Source organism: Scyliorhinus canicula, chromosome 4 (assembly GCF_902713615.1).
Source record: "Scyliorhinus canicula chromosome 4, sScyCan1.1, whole genome shotgun sequence".
In the NCBI taxonomy this organism is placed as follows: domain Eukaryota; kingdom Metazoa; phylum Chordata; class Chondrichthyes; order Carcharhiniformes; family Scyliorhinidae; genus Scyliorhinus; species Scyliorhinus canicula.
The window spans coordinates 65,381,394-65,406,396 of record NC_052149.1 but is presented as its reverse complement, the minus strand read 5'-3'; the positions used below and the strand labels follow the sequence as shown (position 1 = coordinate 65,406,396).

Below are 25,003 nucleotides of genomic sequence, written 5' to 3'. Positions count from 1 at the left end.
CACTGCCGGCTGCTCTCTCCCTCCAATCAGAAAACATTAAAACTTAAAAGTTGGATTGGAGGGGATGAGAGCAGCGGGCAGTGTCAATTTCAGCGGCCGGCTGATTATTTCACTGAGAGCAGCTTCTCTCCGGATCAAAGTGAGCCGGCGCTGAAATTTTAATTGGATCCATGATGGGGGTTTTAAATTTATTTAAAATCTATGCTAGCGCTTCCCATTGTGAGTCTACGGGGGTCTGACCTCTTCCCCCCCGCCCCCGTAGACTCACAATGGGAAGCGCTAGCATAGATTTTTAAATAAATTTAAAACCCCCATCGTGGATATCCGCGGCTCGGTTACAACGCGGGTGGGGGTCTTGGACCCCAACACCCGCGTTATAAAGGGGGACTACTGTAGCTCTATTTACAGCTGTATTTCGCTCCACTTGTATGCATCTTACTTGAATGTCCTCCATGATGAATTTTGTTGAGGAAATGTACAAAGAAATAGATTCCCAGAGCAGAGCTTTATTTTTTAAATTTATTTTTATTACTTTATCAGACTTACAAAGCCAGAGCTCAGAGTGTGGACAGGGGCAAACCCCGAATCCAGCTCTTTGCTTGCTACAGAAAACAATTCAAATTGAATCCAATTCATGGTCCCCATAAGAGAGACATACCAGATCTAGGCGTTACACCTGACCTCATGGTCATCTTAGCCCCAAGGCTGAGAAGAGGCAAAACTGGAATAGCATTGATATATAACTGGGAAATCAGATTTTAAGTTACCTCAGCTTGAAACCATTATGCTAATTATTGTACACTTTATATATTCAAAGTCAGGATTTTTCAGTTTTTAAATTTAGAAATGTGACTGACATGCTGAGTATTATGGTCAACCAGCCTTTGTCTAAATTATCAGAACTCAGGATTATAAACTAATAGAGTACCTGTAACTGAAGCAAAATAGATTAGTTTTACTAGAGTAGCTATTAACATTGTCTTCAACACCTCGGAACACAGTTTATTTCAATAATGGTTTTTTTTGACAGCCAACATTTTCTCCCATTCATTTCTAGGGAATCTTCTTGTGTTACGTGTAAAAATAAAGGTAATTTTCATTAATTTATATAGTTGTGCAGTTCATGCCTTCCATTTTCACGTTTTGTAAATGCTAATCTGTTAATTGCTTGACATCTCATTTTCAGCATCTTCCAGAGTCTGACTAATGCAATGCAATACTGTAAACACTTCAACTGGAGCGAACTGGTTATTGTACTTTCTCTCTATTCTTTTGTTATTTTTCCCATTCTTTTGTTCTCTCAGCAATCCTAAATGATCAAGTTTTGTGGAAAAATATAAAGCTGCATCTTTAGCACCAAACTAGTTTTTGTACTGCCTCCTATTTTACATTCCCTTCAGTGTACGAGCTTGGTAATTATACACAAAATATTATAGAATTATGCCACATTTACATTTTATTTGTTTGTCAGGTTGTACGCAGGCCCAGAGGTAGACATCTGGAGTTGTGGTGTGATTCTTTATGCCTTATTGTGTGGGACGCTGCCTTTTGATGATGAGCATGTGCCAACACTGTTCAAAAAGATCCGCGGTGGTGTATTTTATATTCCTGAGTATCTGAACCGCTCAGTTGCTAATCTTCTCATGCACATGCTGCAGGTTGACCCACTGAAAAGGGCAACCATTAAAGACATCAGGTATGATCTGCACAATTTATTTGTTTGTTATTCTTTCTCATTTTTTCCATTCCTTCTTCTGAGGGTATGAATCTTTTATTTGTAAGATATCACACCACTTGAGCAACGAGGGCAAAAAGGGTGGATAACCATTCCTATGTCTCCAGCAAAGTTTCTCTTCACCCAAGCAATAATGGCAACCTTACGATAGTTTCACCTCTAATGAAACTTTTGGGACACTTTATATCATTTAAAAAAGATCTCTTTGCCGAGTACAAATACACTGCTGAAGGCTCAATCTCACGTTTTTTAATATGCATCCCATGGGCCAATCTAATATTATCTTCCAGTTTTAAAGGAAGTGAAGTACCATGGGCTCCTTTTGAGAAGAATAAATAAATGAAAGGCATCAACCTTTCATTGGGATTTCTGATAGAAAAACATTTTAGGGGATAGTGAGGGAGAAGGCAACCCTGTGCAGTACTGTAGCCCGCTGAAGAGTAATGGGTTGGGGGAAGAGGAAGACTGGAGATCAGGATGGGTGACAGTGGGATTGGGGGAGAAGGAAGAACAGAAGAAGGGGAGAGGAAAAGGGCAATGTAGCAGGTGAAAGGAGAGAGGAAAAGGGCAATGCTGCAGGTGAAAGAGGTGATGCAGAGGAGAGGGAATGTAAATGAAGGAGAGGAAGGTGCAGAAGTAGAAAACGGAGGTGTGAAAGGAGAGGAGGGGAATTCAGTCAACACAACATAAATGCTTATTATTCGTTAGATTCAGTTGAAACCATTCCATTTCAACATATTTTATCTTTGGAGCAAAGTGCATCAACACAACCTACAATCACCCATTAGAATGTTGTGGTTTACAGAAGAACAATTACATGGTATCATCAAATTTGGAACGATCAGTGTTGTTTTGGGCTGGAATTTTGATCCTGTTTTAATTGAGTGCAGTAAACATTAACATTGCATTCTCATTTCATAACAGGGAACACGAATGGTTTAAACAGGATTTACCAACTTATCTATTCCCAGAGGATCCAGCGTATGATTCCAATGTCATAGATGAAGATGCGGTGAAGGAAGTATGTGAAAAGTTTGAATCTACTGAATCTGAAGTTATGAATAGCCTATACAGTGGTGATCCACAGGACCAGCTTGCTGTAGCGTACCACCTCATTATTGACAATCGGAGAATTATGAATGAAGCTAGTGAGTTTTACCTGGCATCCAGCCCCCCAACAGGTTCGTTTATGGATGATAATGGGCTACATATCCCAGCCGGTGTCAAAGCTCACCCTGAGCGCATGCCCCCTCTGATGGCAGACAGCCCAAAGTCACGATGTCCACTTGATGCACTCAACACTACTAAACCCAAACCGATGGCATTGAAAAAAGCAAAATGGCACCTGGGCATTCGCAGTCAAAGTAAACCATATGATATTATGGCAGAAGTCTACCGAGCCATGCGACAGCTAGATTATGAATGGAAGGTAAGAAATAACATGAATAGATTGTAAACGTAAAAGCCATTTTTTGGAGTATTTTTATCATGTCCTCTAATCTCCTTGTACCATATTTATTTTGTCTGTTTCTAAGCCTCAACCAACACCACTCTGACACCAGCTGTCTGAAAATACCTGACTGGCATAGATGACTCATCTGTCTAATTTTAATCCCCCAATATTGTAGAGAAGGCCATTATATGTGCTGTAATTTTAATAGTAGACTGAATGAAATTTGGGAGCTTTTGGACTTGAGGCTTATGGTTCACAAGCTAACACTTTGTTACACTCTTAGTGATTTGGGCTATGATGTGATATGCCCCCTTATCTCAACTACACCCACATTTTTTGCAATGCTTTAAAGATGAAGGGCATGACTGACTCACAAAATATCAATTATATTAGAACACAGAGACAAGTGTTAAAACATGACTCTTGCACTTTTGTGCCTTTTCTAAAATTAATTTTAGCATGCTGAAAGATGCGAGAAATACTTTGGTTGAAAATTTTGTGGAGTTGGTCCTCCTCTGCTGCTGTAACTTCATGAAAGCATGGTGGAAACCCTATTTTAGACAGGATTCTCACTGGATATCTGATTGTGGCACTTTTACAGCTAAGACCCAATTTTCCAAAGCTTCTCCACGTGGGAGACCCTTGTGTTGAGATCTCACAAGCAGTTAGTAATGCAGCTACTTAAAAGTTAATTCTTGGGATGCATTACAGGTGGGGATAATATTTATTGTCAATCCTTAGTTGCCCTGTAAATGTGCCGTGGACTTTTTTTTGAACAGGTGAAACAACGGAGTGGCTTTGTAGGTCGCTTTAAAGGGCATTTAAAAATGAACCATGTCGGTACTGGTCTGAAGTCTCTTTGGCTAGATCCCGAGTAAGGGAAACCAGTTTCTTTCCCTGAAGTGATGAAACAGTTGGGTTTTTGCAACCATATGACAACTTCATGATCACTTTTACTGATGTATATCCACTTCTTTTATTTGATTTCAATCCTCAAATTGCCAATTCATTCAAATTATTTGTCCAGTAACATAACCAGTATCCAGTTACATCTGAGTAAATGAACTGGAAGCCCTTTTGGTAATTGTAATTAGTTATTGAACAATACAGTTCCATCTTCATAAGTGGAAAAGCAGCACAAGCTTATAAATTGAATCAGTAAAACAAGTCATCTATCAGAAAAAGCTTGCATCTAACTTGAATAAACAAAATAAATTGATCTCGAAAGAACTTTAAGTGAATTCATTATCAATGATTTTTACATGTACAGGCCAGGATTTGCTACAGAACCTCTCCTGCCATACCTTTGTTGGGAGTGTAGTTCAGACGTCATTGTTAAATGGTATTTCCACTGCATTTGCATTGAAGTTACAGGAATGGATTGGGAAAAATTCTGAGGAATAGTATTGTTTATCCTACCTTTGAACATGTTAACTTCATCTCCAACTGTTTCTTATGCATCTATTCATCAGGCTACCTGTTTTCTAACTGCTATTCTTAGCAGCACATTTTCAAACAATGCTACTTTTGGCTATTTTACTAAATTGATCTTGAAATATTTGTGTCCCTTTAGAAAAATATACAGTACAGTTTGAGTAGAATTATTGTTTATATTCTAAAGTAAGCCTATTTTAGTTTCATGGTTTATAGAGAGCTGTTGAATCTTTGTTAGCTAGTTTTAACATGGGTGGCAGTAGATGTTATGAAATATGTTAGTTTGGATTGTTCAATTGTGGTCAAACCCTTCTTTTGGGTTTTAGAAATTTCAGTAAGATGGAAATGAAAAACAGAAGAAAAAGGAAGAAATGTGGGAATTTAATGGCCAGATTGTTCAGCCCATTGACCAGTTTGCACAATCGGAGTTAGAAGTTTACATGGGTGTTTTCCATTGTAAATGTGAACATAAGACCATAAGACATAGGAGCAGAATTAGGCCACTTGGCCCATCGAGTCTGCTCCGCCATTCAATCATGGCTGATATTTTCTCATCCCCATTCTCCTGCCTTCTCCCCAAAACCCCTGATCCCCTTATTGATCACAAACCTATCTATATCTGTCTTAAAGACACTCAGGGAATTGGCCTCCACAGCCTTCTGTGGCAAAGAGTTCCACAGATTCACCACCCTCTGGCTGAAAGAATTCCTCCTCATCTCTGTTTTAAAGGATCGTCCCTTTAATCTGAGATGGTGTCCTCTGGTTCTAGTTTTTCGTACAAGTGGAAACATCCTCTCCACGTCCACTCTATCCAGGCCTCGCAGTATCTTGTAAGTTTGAATAAGATCCCCTCTCATCCTTCTAAAGTCCAACGAGTACAGACCCAGAGTCCTCAAACGTTCCTCATATGACAAGCTCTTCATTCCAGGAATCATACTTGTGAACCTCCTCTGGATCCTTTCTAAGGCCAGCACATCCTTCCTTAGATATGGGGCCCAAAATTGCTCACAATATGCTAGATGGGATCTGACCAGTGCCTTATACAGCCTCAGAAGTACATCCCTGGTCTTATATTCTAGCCCTCTTGACATGAATGCTGACATTGCATTTGCCTCCTTAACTGCCGACTGAACCTGCACATTAACCTTAAGAGAATCGTGAACAAGGACCCTTTGTGCTTCTGCTTTCCAAAGCATTTCCTCATTTAGAAAATAGTCTGTCTAGATTCCTCCTTCCAAAGTGCATAACCTCACACTTTTCCACATTGTATTTCATTTGCCACTTCTTTGCCCACTCTCCTAGCTTGTCCAAGTCCTTCTGCAGCCCCCTTGCTTCCTCAATACTATCTATTCCTCTTCAGATATTTGTATCATCTGCAAACTTAGCAACAGTGCCTTCAGTACCTTCTTCCAGATCATTAACGTCTATTGTAAAAAAAGTTGTGGTCCCAGCACAGACCCCTGAGGCACACCACTAGTCACCGGCTGTCATCCCCTTTATCCCCACTCTTTGCCTTCTGCTAGTCAGCCAATCCTCTATCAGGCAGTTTCTTACCCTTAACACCATGAGCTTTTAACTTATTTAACGGTCTCCTATGTGGCACCTTGTCAAAGGCCTTCTGGAAATCTAAATAAATCACGTCCACTGATTCTCCTTTGTCTAACTTACTTGTTACCTCCTCAAAAGAACTCTAATGGATTTGTCAGACACGACCTCCCTTTGACAAAGCCGTGCTGACTCAGTCCTATTTTACCATGCACTTCCAAGTGCTTCGCTATCTCACCTTTAATAAGACTCTAAAATCTTACCAATGACCAAAGTCAGGTTAACCGGCCTATAATTTTTCATCTTCTGCCTCCCTCCCTTCTTAAAACAGTGGTGTTACATTAGCGACCTTCCAGTCCTCTGGGACCCTTCTTGCCTCCAGTGATGCCTGAAAGATCATCACTAATGCCTCCACAATTTCCTCAGCTATCTCTTTTAGGACCCTGGGGTGTAGTCCATCTGGTCCAGGTGACATGTCCACCTTCAGACCTTTCAGTTTCCCGAGAACCTTCTCCTTTGCAATGGTCACTGCACTCACCTCTACCCCCTGGTTCTCCTGGAGCTCTGGCATCCCACTGGTGTCTTCCACCATGAAGACTGATGCAAAGTAACTTCAGTTCGTCTGCCATTTCTTTGTTTCCTATTATTACTTCTCCAGCCACATTTTCTAGTGGTCCAATGTCTATTTTTCCCTCTCTCTTACCTTTTTATATATGTAAAAAATCTCTTCCTATCTTTCTTTTATATTACTAGCTAGCTTGCACTCGTACTTCATCTTCTCCCCCTTATTGCTTTTTTAGTTGTCCTCTGCTCGCTCTTAAAGGCTTCCCAATCCTCTAGTTTCTCACTAATCCTCGCCACTTTGTATGCTTTTTCCTTGGCCTTTATGCTGTCCTTGACATCCCTCATCAGCCATGACTGCCTTGTCCTCCCCTCAGCATGTTTCCTCCTCCTTGGGATGAATTTCTGTTGTGCCTCACTAATAACCCCCAAAAACCCCTGCCATTGCTGTTCCACTGTCTTCTCTGCTAGGCTCCTTCTCCAATCAACTCTGGCCAGCTCCTCCCTCATGTCTTTGTAGTTACCCTTATTTAATTGTAATACCATTACATCTGATTGCAGCTTCTCCCTCTCAAACCGCAGGGTAAATTCGATCATATTGTGGTCACTGCTCCCCGAGGGTTCCTTCACCTTAAGCTCCCTAATCAAGTCTGCCTCATTACACATCACCAAATACAAAATTGCCTGTTCCCTAGTAGGCTGTGTCACAAGCTGCTCCAAAAATCCATCTCTTGGACATTCCACAAATTCCATTTCTTGGGATCCACTACCACCCTGATTTTACCAGTCCACCTGCATATTGAAGTCCCCCATAATTATTGTAATATTGTCTTTTTTACATGCCTTTTCTATCTCCTGATTTATTTTCTGCCCCACATCCTGACTACTGCTAGGGGGCCTGTACATAACTCCCATCAGGATCTTTTTTACCATTGAGATTCCTCAACTCTACCCAGAGAGATTCTATGCCTTCTGGACCTATATCGCTCCTGCTATCGATTTATCTTCATTCCTTACTAACAATGCAACCCCGCTCCCTTTGCCCATCTGCCTGTCCCTTCGATAGGACATATATCCTTGGATATTTAGATCCCAGCCCTGATCCCCTTGCAGCCACATCTCTGTGATGCTCACAACATCGTACCTGCCAAGTTCAATGTGCGCAACAAGCTCATTTACGTTGTTCCGTATACTGTGCGCATTTAGGTACAACACCCTCAATCCTGCATTGGCCACCTCCCTTTTCACACTCCTTAGTCACTGTACCCTGTACTGTGGCTCTTTTTGATTTTTGACTATGGCTTCTCTGCCTTACTCTTTCCCCCTTACTGCTTTTTGTTTCTGGCCCTCCTTCCGACTTCTTGCATTGGATCCCACCCCCCGCCACATTAGTTTAAACCCTCCCCAACAGCTCTAGCAAGCACCCCCCCCCCCAAATACATTGGTTCCAGTCCCGCCCAGGTGCAGACCGTCTGGTTTGCACTGGTCCCACCTCCCCAGAACTGGTTCCAATGACCCAGGAATTTGAATCCCTCCCTCTTGCACCATCTCTCGAGCCATGCATTCACCCTATCTATCCTGACATTCCTACTCTGACTAGCTCGTGGCGCTGGTAGAAGTAGATTACTACCTTTTGAGGTCCTACTTTTTAGTTTAACTCTTAACTCCCTGAATTCAGCTTGTAGGACCTCATCCTGTTCTTTTACCTATATGTTGGTGCCTATGTGCACCACGACAGCTGGCAACATACCATCCTGGAGTCTCAATTGCGTCTGCAGAACCGCTTGTCTATTCCCCTTACGATTGAGTCCCCTATCACTATAGCCCTGCCATTTTTCTTCCTGCCCTGCTGCGTAACAGAGCCAGCCACAGTGCCATGAACCTCGCTGCTGCTGCCTTCCCCTAGTGAGCCATCTCTCTCAACAGTATCCAAAGCGGTATATCTGTTTTGCAGGGAGATGACCGCAGGGGATACCTGCAGTGCCTTCCTACTCTTGCTCTGTCTTTTGGTCACCCATTTTCTATCTTCCTCAGTAACTTTCACCTGCGGTGTGACCAACCCGCTAAACGTGCTATCCACAACGTCCTGAGCATCGCGGATGCTCCAAAGTGAGTCCATCTGCAGTCCCAGAGCTGTCAAGCGGACTAACAGGAGCTGCAAATGGACACACTTCTTGCACGTGAAGGAGCCAGGGACAGTGGATGTGTCCCTGAGCTCCCACATCTCACACAAGGAGCATGACACGGGTCTGGGATCTCTTGCCAAGTCTTAAACCTTAAGGTTGATTTATGCAACTATAATGCCAAAAAACAAAGCAAAAGAATAAAAACAAAAACTAGCGACAAATGAAAATAGAATAAAAATAAAAACTACTTACCAGGGATATAAAGCACCTCCTCCCCACCTAGCCTCTAATTCCCACCTCGCTTCAAATTCCCAAACTCACTCCTCGCTGTGTCTTCTCTGGCTCACTGGTAGAACCTACTGGGAGTGAGTTAAAGTTGCTCTTTTTAAATTGGCTTGAATTGACTCCTCCCCCCCCCCCCCCCCCCCCCCCCCCCCCCCCCCCCCCCGCCCACCTGCTTTTAGATCAAAGTAGCTTCAGGTGACATCATGGAAACTTTTTGACCAAGCTGTGACAATAGGAAGTCAAGTGGCACAGGCGGAAATGGTTTTGGGTCGACCATTTTTCACATAGATGCGTACTTCCACTTATTTTTCCTACTTTTATCTTATGATGATGAACTTTTTAGGGTGCTCAAGATTTTGCAGAGATCAGAAATAAAAATAGGAAATGCTAGAAATACTCAGCAGGTCAAGCCACATCAGTGGGCAAAAAAACAGAGTTAACCTTTTAACCTTTCTTTGAAACTGGGAAAAGTTACAAACGTAATGGGTTTTGAGCAAAGGGTGGGTGGGATAATAGCAGAAGGAAGTTCTACCAGAGGATGGAAGACAGGAGAGATTGAATGACAGCAGAGGGTGTCGTGGTAATGTCACTAGACTGGTACTCCATCTACAAGATGCACTTCAGGAACTCACCAAAGCTCCAAAGACAGCACCTGCCAAACCCATAATCCCTACCATCTAGAAGTAATTGGGAATGGACAGTAAATGCTGGCCTAGCCAGCAGCATCCACCTCACATGAATTAAACTGTTAAAAAATTCTTTCATGGGATGTGGACAGCGCTGGCAAGGCCAGCATTTGTTGCCCAACCCAAATTTCCCTTCTACTGAATGGTGGCTTGTTAGACCATTTCAGAGGGCAGGTAAGAGTCAACCACATTTAAATGGATCTGAAATCATATGTAGGCCAGACCAGGTAAGGACAACAGATGTCCTTCCCTAAAGGACAGTTGGCATTAGCTAGGTCTCTGGATTACTAATCCAGCGTCATTACCACTACACCACTGTTTCCCCATGAAAGAACATAAAACAAAGATCCAGAGGTCCAGGCTAATGAACTGGGAACAGGAGTTTGAATCCCATCACGGCAGCTGGTGGAATTTAAATTAAATTAATAAAGATGGAATTAAAAGCCAGTCTAATTATGAAGTAATTGAAATTATTGTCGATTGTTGTAAAACCCATCTAGTTCACCAATGTCCTTTAGGGAAGGAAATCTGCTGTTCTTACCTGGTCTGGCCTATGTGCGACTCCAGATCTGCAGCAATGGCTGACTCTTAAATGCCCTCTGAAATGGCCGGGCAAGCCACTCAGTTGTGTCAAAACTGTTACAAAGTCTAAAAGGAATGAAACTGGATGTACCACCTGGCATCGCCCTAGGCATCAGAAATGACTGGCACACCCAAGGCTGACGACCCTATAAAGTCCTTCTTGCTAACATCTGGGGACTTGTGCCAAAATTGAGAGAGAAAGAGTCTGACTTAGTCATTCATGTGGAATCTCCCAAGCAATGTCCCAGACACCACCATCACTATTCCTAGGTATCTTCTGTCCCACCAGCAGGTTGGACCCACTAGAGATAGAGGTGCAATTGTACAGTCGGGAGTTGCCCTACAAGCATTAATCTTTGACTGTAGACCCCATGAAGTCTTGTGCCATCAGGTCAAACATGGATAAGGAACCCTGCTGATTACCGCCTTAAACCCCCCCCCCCCCCCCCACCCACCCAGCTGATGAATCCTTCCTCCTCCATTTTGAACATTTCTTGGGGGCAGCACTGAGAGTGGCAAGGACACATCGATTGCCAAGAGTGGCTAGGTAGCACCATTACTGACTGGTAGAGTCCTAAAGTACTTGGCTGCTAGACTGCGTCTGTGGCAGGTGGTGAGGGAAGCACAAGAGGGGAAAAACCAACTTCACCTCTTTATTAATCTACCTGTCACAGATGCATCTGCTCATGACAGTTCTGGTCGGAATGACCACCGCACGTACTTGTGGAGACAAAGTCCCATCTTTACATTGAGGATACCCTCCATTGTGTTGTGTGGCAAGACCAGCATGCTGAATGGAATAAATTTCAAACAGATCTAACAATACAATACTGGCCATCCTTGAGGCACTGTGGATCATTAGCTGTAGCACAATCTATAACCTCATAGCTTGGCATATCTGCCACTCTCCCATCACCATCAAGCCAGGAAATAAACCCTAGTTCAAGGAAGTGTGCAGGAGGGCATGCCAGGAGGAGCAGCAGGCATACTTAAAAATGAGGTGTCAACCTGCTGAAGCTACAACACAGGAATACTTGCATACCAAACATCAGAAGAGCAAATGATAGAGCTAAGTGATCACACAACCAACGGATCTGATCTAAGCTCCTTCCCCATCCAGTTGTGAATAGTGGTTGACAGTTAAACAACTGCCCAATATCTTAAACTAATAACTTGTGAAGGAGGCTCCGCAAAATATTCCTATTCTCAATCATGGATGAGCCCAGCACATCAGTGCAAAAGATGGCTGAAGCATTTGCAATAATCTTTAGCCAGAAGTGCCGAGGGCATGATACACCTCGGCCCCCTCCTGCAGTCCCCGGCATCACAGCTGTCTTCTTCAGCCAGTTCCATTCACTCCACATGATATCAAGAAACGGCTGAAGGCTATGGGCCCTGACAACATTCCAGCAATAGCACGGAAGACTTGTATTGCAAAATTAGTCACACCCCTAGCCAAGCTGATTCAGTACAGCTAAAACACTGGCATCCACCTAGCAATGTGGAATATTGCCCAGTGATGTCTCGTTCCCAAAAACGCAGACACTTCGACCAGTTCATTATTCAAACGTTTTACCCAGATGCCCTTATTTGTGAGAGGAACAAAGGACAAATACTAGTTCACAATTGAACCCAAGTTTATTTTAAAACATAATAAAACAGTTATCCCTTAAATTATCCCAACTATAGTATGCCTTAAGATTCTTGATGCAACCCGTGCCAATTAACTGGATTGAGCTGCAGGTCCAATCCTCCGAGGCTCGATCGTCTCAGGGCCTTTGTTAACAAAGATGGTCTCGCACGCTGCTTCCTTCAGTCCTCTGGTCCACCATGGAGTCTTCTCCCCTGCCTGTGTCGAGTCTTTGCTGGGGAAGGTCTCTGGATGCCTCTTCCATATACCCCTCTTCGCATCCTTCCAGAAGCTTCTCTGGCCCTCAGCCAATGAGGTTTAGCGGCAGGGTCCGCAATATGCAATGGAGTTGCCAATTGGAACTCTGCAGGACATAAGGAACCCACCCCCAGGGGTCCATCTTCAAGTGCATTGTCTGCACATAACCTTATCCCTTATATGGTAGTGGTGGGAAATCGAAGTGTCAGAAAGTCCGGCTTCATCTGGGCAATCCACAACAATCAATCCATTTGAATGGGACTGATTATCTTCCGATGCCTTGCTTACAGGGCAGGCCCAGACTTGCCCCAGCAGTCTGTCTCTGTCTAATGCATTCAAACTTGGTGTTCAAATCCCCATCAGACCTGACTGTGGTTTATTTAAAGTGTCCAATTCTGTATCGGGCCTAAAATTCAGGCCATTACCACAGTCCTGTCCACAAAAAGCAAGAAAAATCCAACCCAGCCAATTACTGCCCCATCAGTCTCCTCTTGGTCATCAACATATTTATGAAAATTGTCATTGACAGTGCTATCAAGCGGCACTTACTCAACAATAACCTGCTCACTGACATTCAGTTTGGGTTCCGCATGGTCCACTCACCTCCTGACCTCACTACAGCTTTGGTCCAAATATGGACAAAAGAGCTGAGTGTGACTGCTCTTGCCATCAAGACAACATTTGAATGAATGTGGCATCAAGGAACCTGAGCAAAAATGAAATCCATGGGAATCCGTGGGGAACTCTCCACTGGTTCAAGTTATACCTAGCATAAAGGAAGATGGTTGTAGTTGTTGGATGTCAGTCATCGCAATTGGACATCGCTGTACGAGTTCCTCAGGATAGTGTCCGAGGCCCAACCATCTTCAGCTGTTTCATCAATGACCTTCCATTGTAAGGTTCGAAGTGGGGATGTTTATGGATGATTGCATAATGTTCACCATTCGTGACTCCTCAAAGAACAATACAAAAGAGGAACAGGCCCTTCGGCCCTCCAAGCCTTTACCAGTCACGATACCACCCTTGGCCAAAACCCTCAGCACTTCCTAGTGTCGTATCCCTCCATACCCATCCTATCCTTGTATTTGTTGAGATGCCTTTTGAACGCCGTTAATGTATCTGCTTCCACAACATCTCCTGACAACGTGTTCCAGGTACTCACCACCCTCTGTTTAAAAAAAACCTGCCTCGCACATCTCTAAACTTTGCCTCACGGACCTTAAATCTATGCTCCCTGGAGACTGACCCTTCCACCCTGGGAAAGAGTGCCTGCCCATCCATTCTCCATCTTGTAGACATCTATAAGGTTACCCCTCGACCTCCGTCCTTCTAGTGAAAACAGTCCGTGTCTATTCAGCCTCTCTGCAGAGCTAACACCCTCCAGACCAGGCAACATCCTAGTAAACCTCCTCTGCACCCTCTCCCAAGCCCTCTGGTAGTGTGGCGATGGAAGCAGTTCATGTCTATATACTGCAAGACCTGGACTACATTCAGGCCTGGGCTGACAAATGGCAAGGAAAATTTGCCCCACACAAATGACAGGCAATGACTGTCTCCATCAAGAGAGATTACAGCCATTGTCCCATGACATTCAGACACATTACCATTGCTCAATCTCCCACTATCAACATAGGGGCAGCAGGGTAGCATGGTGGTTAGCATAAATGCTTCACAGCTCCAGGGTCCCAGGTTCGATTCCCGGCTGGGTTACTGTCTGTGTGGAGTCTGCACATCCTCCCCCTGTGTGCGTGGGTTTCCTCCGGGTGCTCCGGTTTCCTCCCACAGTCCAAAGATGTGCGGGTTAGGTGGATTGGCCATGCTAAATTGCCCGTAGTGTCCTAATAAAAGTAAGGTTAAGGGGGGTTGTTGGGTTACGGGTATAGGGTGGATACGTGGGTTTGAGTAGGGTGATCATGGCTCGGCACAACATTGAGGGCCGAAGGGCCTGTTCTGTGCTGTACTGTTCTATGTTCTATGCTGGGGTTTACCATTGATGAGAAACTGAACTGGACTAGCCATATAAATACTGCGGCTACAAGAGCAGGTTAGAGGCTAGGAATCCCACAGCGAGTAACTCACCTCCTGTCCACTATCTTTAAGGCACAAGTCAGGAGTCTGATGGAAAACTCTCCACTTGCCTTGATGAGTGCAGCTCCATCAACACTCTAGAAGCTCAACAACATCCAGGACAAAGCAATGTACTTAATAGGCATCCCACCCACCACCTTAAACATTGGGCGCGATTCTCCGCTCCCCACGGCGGGTGGGAGAATCGCGGGAGGGCCGGGCGAATCACGCCACGCCGCCCTGGCACGCCCCCCCCTGCGATTCTCCCATCCCCCCCCAAAATGGCGTGTCGCGTTTTGTGACACGCCGCTCGGAGAATCACCGCTCGCCGATTTTCCCGGCGACTGGCGATTCTTCGGCCCGGATGGGCCGAACGGCCTGACGACCCCGACAGGTTCACGCCGGCGGCAACCACACCTGGTCGCTGCCGGCGTGAACAGCGCGCGACAGGTAAGTGGGGGGCGGAGAGAGGATCGAGCACCACGGGCGTGCTCGTGAGGGGACTGGCCCGCGATCGGTGCCCACCGATCGTCGGGCCGGCGTCTCTAAGAGACCCACTCTTTCCCCTCCGTCGCCCCGCAAGATCAAGCCGCCACGTCTTGCGGGGCAGCGGAGGGGAAGATGCCAACCGTGCATGCGTGGGTTGGAGCCGGCCAACCTGCGCATGCGCGGCTGACATCACTTAGGCTGCGTTATTCTCGGCGTCAAGGCCCGGCGGCCAAGTTTCTCGCAACGCCGCTCCTAGCCCCCCCCCAGGGGTGGGGGGAGGGAGAATAGGGGGCGAGGAGCGGTCTCCGACGCCGGAGTGAAACACTCCGGATTTCACTCCGGCGTCGGCACTCAGTCTCCCTTTGGGAGAATCGCGCCCATTCACTCTCCTCCACAGATGCACGGTGGCAGCAGTGTGCACCGTGCACCACCTATAAGATGCACTGTAGCAACTCACCAAGATTCTTTCAATAGCACCTTCCAACTTGTCACTTCTACCACCTAGAAGGACAAGGACAGCAGATACATGGGAACACCACCACCTGCAAATTCCCTTCAAGTCATGTAGCATCCTGATTTGGAAATATATTATTGTTCCTTCACTGTTGTCGCGTTAAAATCCTGGAACTCCCTCCCTAACAGCATTGTGGGTGTACCTACAGCGTAAGGACTGCAGTAGCTCAAGAAATAGGCACACTATCATCTTCTCAAGGGCAATTAGGGATGGGCAATAAATGCTGGCCTACATTCCATGGGTAAATGGAAAAAACGGGCAAGTTCTAAAGGGCCAAAGGTGATGGTGCAAGAAAAGAAACCAGGATGCAGCTGTCTGAAAGTATAAATAAAAGAAACATGCTAAGAAAAGGGAACAAAATGGGGGAATGGAGTTTACTGTCTGAATTTGTTGAACTCAATGTTGAGGTCGGTAGTTTGTAAAGTGTCAAATTGAAAGATGCTGTTCTTCAAGCACATGTTAAGCTTCACTGGCCAGAACAGCAGCAGATCAAGGAGTGAGACCAAATTGGAGAATTTAAATGGGAAGCCATCAGAAGCTCAGCATCATGTTTGTGGACTGAATGTAGGTGCTCCACAAAGTTCTCACCCAATGTGCATTTGGTCTCCCTAATTTCGAGGAGACCACATTGTGAGCAGCTATAATTCACTGCACATATTGTGGTCGTCTTTAAGTTTGGGAGACCAATTGCAGGTTGGATGAGTGCTTTGCAGAATAGCTCCATTCAGTCTGCAAATGTGACCCTGAGCTTCCAGTCACCTGACGTTGGAATCACAATGGCTTTGGAACATAAACTTGGATCAGAATTAATGACCTGAACTCTACTATGTGGTAGATTTGTAATATATTACTTTTTCAAGGTGGTGAATCCCTACCATCTGCGTGTGCGTAGAAAGAATCCAGTGACTGGAAATAATGTGAAGATGAGTTTACAGCTGTATCAGGTTGACAATCGCAGCTATCTGCTAGATTTCATGAGCATTGATGGTAAGGAGATACTTCCTTTGTTTGTTTCATTGTGTATTATCAGCAACTAAAATATGGTGAATATTATCCAGTAGGCAGCTTCTTATATTTTTCATCTCAATAATTCTGCAAGGCTTTCCTGATGAAAAATGGTTTTGCTGTCACTGGCCTGTGTGGACTCTCTTAACAATTGAGGAAGGTAATCAAATTGTGCATATGCTGAAAATACCAAAAGTACACATAGCACATAGACCCATCAGTATTTGCTAGGAGTAAAGATAGGTTAATATTTGTATGTAAACCGATCATCAGAGAAAGATGAGCCTTAAATATGAATGAGCAAAACAAGGGGAAAGAAACAGATAGATGTGAACAAGTAAAATTTGAAAATAGGCTGCACCCTCTCTCTCTTTTTCCCCCCAATTGAAGGATTGGATGAATTGGGTAGATAGTACCGGTAATCAAATCTTTTAGGAAGGCTAGGGCGGCATGGACAAGCTGGGCCGAAGGGCCTGTTTCCATGCTGTAAACAGCTATGACTCTAAGTGAGGACTCGAGGATAGGTTACAAGAACCACCTCAGTGAGACAATAAAAATACATTGAGGGTTAAAAGTGATAAGTAAGAATCAGCATTGGAGTCATGCATACAGAAAATAAATTGAGAAAACAAAGAAAAATACTGCAATTGAAATGCAGAAAATCTTGAAAAACGGTAAAACTAAAAGCACATGTTGATGCGTCAGTACAAGTGCATGTTGAGAGTTACAGTACAGATTTAGCAGGTGAGAATTGAGGTCCACAATTTCCTGAAATAGCATAACTGGCACATAACATTACAATTTAAGCTTTTTCTCTTGGCGAATTGCTTCAAAATCCCAGAGAATTTCATTAGCATGTGGAACATAAAGCAAGTAGAATTTGATGTAAACAATTAGAACTGAGCCTTCTTCATATTCTTTTTTAATCCTAACGCATGAGGATTAAAGTTTGATGCCACAGCCAATCATTTAGAATCATAGAATCCCCACAGTGCGGAAGGAAGTCATTCAGCTCATCGAATCTGCACCCGACCTACGGTCAGGCCCCCACTCTATTCCCATAACCCAGTAACCCCACCTAACCTTTTAGACACCAACGGGCAATTTAGCAATTAATCCACCTAACATGCACATCTTTGGACTATGGGAGGAAACTGGAGCACCCGGAGGAAACCCACACAGACATGGGGAGAAAGTGCTAATTCCACACAGTCACTCGAGGCCGGAATTGAACCTGGGTCCCTGGTGCTGTGAGGCAGCAGTACGAACCACTGTGTACATATTTAAGTTGATGCAATTGTGGAAGTCTTACAATTGCAATGCAAATTTTACTGATGCCAAAAACATACATTGAAAAATGTAGAAAATACATTTAAGTTCCAGCAAGTAAAATTTAACGAAAAATCACCATAAAATGCCAGAAACATTTATTTGGCCCGAACATTTTAGGCGTAAATTTATAACCTGTTCAGAACTGACATTAATATATTTGTGTGAGCTATACATTTGGATGGGCACAACGTGTTGTTACATGAATGGCAGAAGATGTTCATGGCAGTTCTACAGAATGCAAGTAAAAAAGCAAGGAAATTTGGTCACAAGTATAAAAATGAACAAGTTATTTGCATCAGAATTTGTGGCATTATGCCATAGGTTGCTTAGGTTGCAGTTGTTTAGGTTCAAGTTTTCAGGAAATTCCAGACCCCCCCTCCAAGATTTAGGTTGTTGTCGCATTCAAACTATTTTCTTTGATTCTGAAATAAATGCATAAAATGTTGGAAAGAAACAGCAGTGCAATAAATAGGTTAATGATTCAATGGAATTCTTAATCTAAGCCGACATGTTTAGGCTGGTCACACACACGTTATTTTTTTTAATAAATATTTTTATTCCAAAAATTTTCAACTCATCACATACAAAACAATCCAATAACAAATTTTTTGTATTCACACTTGCATTATTATCCAATATCTAAGTTAAATGTTGTATAGTCTGCATGCCGAGCATATTTGGTTTTATTTCTAATTTTCTGTTTGTTTTTCTTGTGTTTGTATTTTGCTGTTAATCTTTCTTGCTGTTCTTTGGTGATTAGATGATATTATGGAACAAAAATCAGGCTCTTCCACCCCCAAGCGCTCAGGATCAGCAGCTCTGCTGCACAGGCCAAGACTGAGTACCGATGCCACAGCTAGTGACAGCCAGCCTTTGACTCTCGTTGGATCACTCCCCAGCTCTCTGACTGGATGTTTGAGCTCCATGATTCCACGAAATGGGAGCCACACGATGGATTTCTTTGAGATGTGTGCTAGCCTTATTACTACACTGGCTCGTTGACAGAATAATAGGTGCCTCCAATTAAATCATAGAGCTTTCAGCTCTTAAATCTAGAAAGATTTTGCAAGAAAATACACTTTCCACTTTGTGTGTCTTGTACTGCAGCACTGGTTATAGACCATGCCGGTTTATACCTGGTGCTTTTATTTCTTTGGTATTGTGGAGGCTGAAGGGTAACATTTGTGCATTGCCGTTTAGAAACTCTGCAGTACTATTGTGGAGCTTTACTATTGCATCCTGTTTTGCCAACCAAATTCTTGGTATTATACGGGTTTACAAATACAACTGGAAAGGTGTAGAAAAGCAACAATTTTCATTTTAATGCAGTGATATATTATAAATATTAAGTGGAAAAGTTAAGGGGCAGGGAAAACGTATAAAAGACTTGACTTGTGGTCAGGATTGTTCACTTGATGTGTTAGTGAAGTGGGTAACTGAAACTGAAAATTGCTTGTTGTCACAAGTAGGCTTCAAATGAGGTTACTGTGAAAAGCCCCTAGTCGCCACATTCCGGCGCCTGTTCGGGGAGGCTGGTACAAGAATTGAACCATGCTGCTGGGCTGCCTTGGTCTGCTTTAAAAGCCAGTGATAAACCAGCCCAAGTGTGGCAGTTCATTCTTCAGCCACATTGTGGGTCGATTGAGATACTTGTTTCTATTCAGGTTGTAGCTAAAAAACTGTAACATTAAAACTCTGGTATATAATGAAATGTGGTAAATTACATTGAAATTAAACAAATGGCTAATTTGAAATCCTCAAATTACATATTATGCAATTGCTAAGGTTTATTTTACTGCAGTTTTGTTTTATTGATCATGGGATATAAGTTTACTTACTTGTGTGGATTTGTCAATATAACTCTGGTTCAGTGCACAAACAAGATTAGCCGGAGAATGGTCTTTTAACACTGCTTTAGAAATATATCCTGGCTCACGTGAATATTTCTCTGCAGCATATCTTTTACTCGAGTCAGTAACATGTACAGCTAGATTTGGTACAGCTTGGACTGAATGATGAGTTTTATTTAAATGTATTTACTGTACCTTTTATAATACAAACAGAGATTACATTAAATACTATCACATAAATATTTGCCGTTTATCTGTAACATTTAACAAAGATCACCAAATCAGGATCCTTTAATAATAATAGTAATTAATGTTGGCATCCCTTTTGTACAAATGTTTTATTTACTTGTGGATCTCGGTCAGATGTGCTATTTTATAAGGTCTGTCAGCTCAAAAATTGATTTTTAAAAGAATTCAAGCAAATTTAAGGTCATAATGCAAAATGGGGGAGTACTTTGAACTAATACTTCACCTAAATTTTCCTTTTCTCTCATGTCCTTTTTCAGGTGGTTGACTTGCTGCGTTCAGTTTTCATTTCAGCATTGCAACTTTCAGTTTCTTTGTATCCCTGACCATTATTGCAATTCTGCTACTCAGCATTTAGTTCTCTTTGAAGCTTAATATTTCCAGCTAATTAGTATCAATGCTCATGATTTCAATTGATTGGAAATAAAAGGATGTTGATTGTAATTCTCTGCAACTATTTTAAAAGGAGTCCTGCTGGTGAGGTTACCTCTTTAACCAAGTGAATGCAAGAGACACATATTATGCTTGATAGTGTATACTTTCCAAGAATTTACAATTAGAACATAGAACAGTACAGCATAGAACAGGTCCTTCGGCCCTCGATGTTGTGCCGAGCAATGATCACCCTACTCAAACACACGTATCCACCCTATACCCGTAACCCGTTTATGCTAACCACCATGCACTTTCTAGCATGCTCCTCATAAATTTGTACTTAGCGCAGGACTCCAGATGCACTATTCCCATTAGTTTTACTTATTTTGTTGTGCGGGGTGTTGGGATGCTCATGGTTGTGGAATCGTCTTCTGCTTTAGAACATCAGTGATAGCTTCCCATATCAGTCAGATGAATGAACTCCCAAGCAAAAGGCTTTCTTGACCCCAGACTGGGTTGTATCAGCATCTTGAGCCCATCAGGGGTCCCTGTTTTGGTTGCTTGAAGAATGTGATGAGCTTCAAGCAAAAGGTTCCCCCTGACCGCTTCTAGAAATTAGCTGGTTGCTGTTGTAAACTTTCTCCGTCCCTCTCACTTTCCTTCACCCAACTATGGTGAGGAGCCAAGCTGTTCTTATGTAAATATGAGAACTGTGTCCTTATCTAGAAACTCTGGTTTGCCAATCTTGCTAATAATTTGCAAATTATAGTCCCATAAATTCCCTCAAGGTTTTAAAGGAATTACTGTAAGTCTCTTTTCAAAATTAAAAAAATTACAACTTTCAGAGATGAAAGTATCTGTATCATATTAATATTTTTAAATGTTCAACGAAGCCTGAATGAACTATTTTAATTAAGAATTTGAAGTGCACAATGGCTTGCAGAAATGGTGCTTTACAGTGCAACGGTCCAAGTATTTGCACTCTTATTTTCTTTTGAGGATTTGTTTACTTAATTATTGTTTTACTTTCTTTCAAATGCATTTTCCCATTTTCAAATTCTCAATAGTGAAAAGGTGACGTAGAAAACTGAAGTCTAATTTGTGAATTATTCAAACTTTGCTAATAAAATATTCATACTCCAAACTAGAGTCAGAAATGCTTACCATGAAATCATTTGAGAAAATGTCAGGCATCTGCATGCACATAGTTCCATTATAGGAACATAAAATTAGGAGCAGACGTAGGCAATTCAGCCCTTCAACCCTGCTCCACCATTCAATCAGATCATGGCTGATCATTTCCTGGTCTCAAATCCACCTCCCCAACTGTTGCACATATCCCTTTAACACGTTATATCAGAAATATATCTATCTCTTGAAACCATTTAATGATTCCATCGCACTATGGGGCAGCGAGTTCCACAAATTCCCCACCCTCTGCGAGAAGTATTTCCTCCTCGGCTCAGTTCTAAATCTACCACCTCTCAACCTATATCAGTGACCTCTCGTTCTAGATTGCCCCACAAGGGGGAACATTTGGTCTACGTTTACTTTATCAAACCCAGTTAGTATTTTATACACCTCGATTAGATTCCCTCTCATCCTTCTAAACTTCAGCAAGTATAAGACCAAACTATTTAATCTCTGCTCATACGTCATACATTATGGATGAGCAAAGTAAAGGAGATAGACATAAAAATGGAAGGCAAACATGTTACTTAGAATGGGTTTGTAGATTAATATTTATCCTTCATCCTCTAATTTTCCTCTTGGTTCTTTCCTTATGAAGGTTTGGAGTCCAGTTCTATAAAGCCACTGTGCAAGATTAATCCCATTGTAAGATATCATTCTTCCAAGCATTTCAACAGGGCTTCATGAATAACACTCAAGAACAGGATCCATTTGTCTTTTGTTGCCGCTTCTTAGTTTTAACATCCTCAAGACTGATCATAGTCCTCCACTGCTACCATTGATTATCACAGCGTAGACTAGGATTATTTTTACGTTGTGCCTTTTGCTTCAATTTTATTAACATTACCTGCCATATGTAAATAAATATATAAACATATGCATGAAGCATAATTCTTGATGCAAAAAGCAACAGTTCTAAAAATGACTTTGCCCCTGCCTCGGTTCTTCTGTTGCTGAATCCCTCAAACACGCCTTTGTTGCCTCTAGACTTGACTATTCCCATGCACACCAGACTGTCTAATGTAAATCTGAGGTCATTTAAAACTCAACTGTGTTGTCCCAACCCACATCAGGTCCCATTGCTGACCTACATAGGCTATTTATCCAGCAATGGGTCTATTTTAAAATTCTCATCCTTCAGTTCAAATTGCTCCATGGCGTCCCCCTTCCCTTTATCCTGCACATTAAAGATGGCACACTCCTCCAACTCTGGCCTGTTGGAACATCCCTGATTTTAATCACTCCATTGACAGCAGCAACATCATCTGCCAAGGTTCTGCATTCTTGAATTCCCTCTGAAAACCTACCTTTTTGACCCAAGTTTTGGTCATCGACCCTAATATAACTTTGCGGCTCCATGTTAAATTTTGTTTGATAACGCTCCTGTGAAGTACCTTGTGGCGTTTTACTACATTAAAGATGCGCGATAAATACAAATTGTTGTTCCAATCAATTTTAGAGCAATTGAACTATCGAGAAATGTGAATTAGACTAAATAAATGCAAGTCCTTTTTCTTCTTTTAATTTCCCCCTTTCAAAATGCGCGTTACAATGTACAAGGAAGAAATGGTTGTTCTGAAATGGTGAACATATTTAGATAAGAGACAGAATCTCAGAACCTATCCATTTTAATTTCTCCTAATGGGATTGCATCACCTGGGGGCACAACTCCATCAGCAGTGACAATATGGCATGGATGCCCAAAATATGCAGCACATTACAATATTTAAAATATTGAAATGAATTAATCTTTGTGGGTCAAAAAATGACTGTGTTCAGTATTTAAAATAAATTATTCATTCTTCATGACTTGAAAAGTATTATAATGAGCAGACTTTGCCGTACGATGCAGGCTGTATATCTGAAGTAATACATTTATATCCAGTTGATCATTTCAGAATGTCCCAGTCCTTGTAGCAATAAATGATACTGGATGGACTAGTTAGATAAGTTCCTGGTCTATAAATGAATAGGGACTTTGTGGTATGTTAGAAAATAAATTGGTAGTACAGTAGAGTATCAAATGCATGTAAAAGACATTTATAAGCTTGTACCATGCATTTTACTTGGAAGAAGTAGATTTATGAGTACATGTTTCGTTGTATCTTCCTGTAGTAAATTGAACTTATGGCGTAGATAGACCAATAAACAAGTGGATGGATAGGTTTCAGTTTGAAATATGAGAACATAAAAACTTGGTAACTGCTTGGAATTTTCTTTACATTAGATTCGTGTAATTTCACATGTCACCTCATGCCCAATATGTATCCTAGCTGCATACACTATGTATTCATGAAATTATGCAAAACATCCTAGAATATTTGAAAGTCTCGTTTGTGAAATTCTTATCATTGTTTTTAAAAATCTATAGAACTCTATTTTTAATCATTTTAGAGTGCACATTTGAAATGCAATTTTGTGAAATTATGTAATTTTTACTTTGTACATCAAAGTAACATTAATTAACAAAACACCACGCTTCAGCATATTCCACGGTTTTATAATACACTACAGAATTACTGAAATGAGAAGGTCTACAGCATTAAGATTTGAACATACCGGCCACCTAAATTTCTGAACTGGTTTAGAATTGATTCAGCTCACTTTAAAATGATCTATTTACTGGGGTGTTTCAGTTGCCCCTTATTTAGTACTCCGTTAAAGTTTGGCTGGCAGTTGACCGTGTGATGCACTGGAGCAGAATTTTTCACCAGATATTACTGGATAAAACTGTAGCATGTACTGCCCTACTTATTGGTTAGTAATTATTCACTTTTTTAAAAAAAATCTGAGGTTCAAGCAAGCTTCACTTTGTGAGCAAATTGAATTGTTTTGTCAAAGAGGTACTTGACTTAGCGATGCCAGCTATTCCTCTTTGGCACTGATCAGTTTTATTTTTGTGAAGTCAAACAATATTGTATTTGTGAGTGAAATGTGTACATTTATTTTTGCCAAAAAGGGTTGCCACAGAACATAAAAGGACTACATGACAAGTCAGGCTTAGGTGCATTTACTTTACCTTAAACTGTGAAGTTGAGTACTAAAATGCATCTTGCCACCCTGTGGCAGATTGAAGCTATTGCACATAGTAAAACCATGGACTGCCTTTGGTCCTTGTTGCCGTGTGTCAGTTATGGTTGCCTTAAATTTTGAACATCATCCTGATAGCTTTATCCTTTTTGTCTTGCTCTAATGTATTTATATAAAGAATGTACTTTTTCTTATTTGAAAGAATCAAGTAACTGAAAAGTTTTAATGTTTGAAATTTTTCCTACAGAAGTGATGAGGCATGATATGTGTCTGTATAATTTCAATATGTGGAAGAGTTTGCTTTATTCCACTGTTTGCATGTATAAAGAGAAACCTGTTAAACTCAGTGCTAAGCTTTGAATTTTTTTTCTGAAAAAAAACCTGTTTGTAACCTTCAAAGAACCATAAAAGAGCTACAGTGCAGAAGCCATTCAGCCTATCATGTCAGTGCTGGCCAAAAGAGGGAAAACAATAAACTAGCCACTCATTTTAATCCCACTTTTCAGTACCTGGTCCATAGCTTTGTAGGTTACAGCGCTTCAGATGCAGATTTAGGTACCTTTTTAAATGAGTTCAATATTTCAGTCTCAACCACCAACTTCAAGGGTG

At 42.0% G+C, this 25,003-nt stretch overlaps 1 protein-coding gene across 1 annotated transcript in view; it reads left to right on the top strand.

The window, feature by feature from the left end:
* Positions 1-24,740, top strand: part of prkaa2 (protein kinase, AMP-activated, alpha 2 catalytic subunit) — a 46,425-nt gene extending 21,685 nt beyond the window's left edge. Inside the window, exons 5-8 of the mRNA XM_038794371.1 lie at positions 1,472-1,696; positions 2,660-3,164; positions 16,226-16,352; positions 18,463-24,740. Of these exons, the coding sequence (XP_038650299.1) occupies positions 1,472-1,696; positions 2,660-3,164; positions 16,226-16,352; positions 18,463-18,704 (1,099 nt within the window). The 3' untranslated portion in view covers positions 18,705-24,740. The remainder of the gene's footprint in view (positions 1-1,471; positions 1,697-2,659; positions 3,165-16,225; positions 16,353-18,462) is intronic.
* The last annotated feature ends 263 nt before the right edge of the window (positions 24,741-25,003 follow it).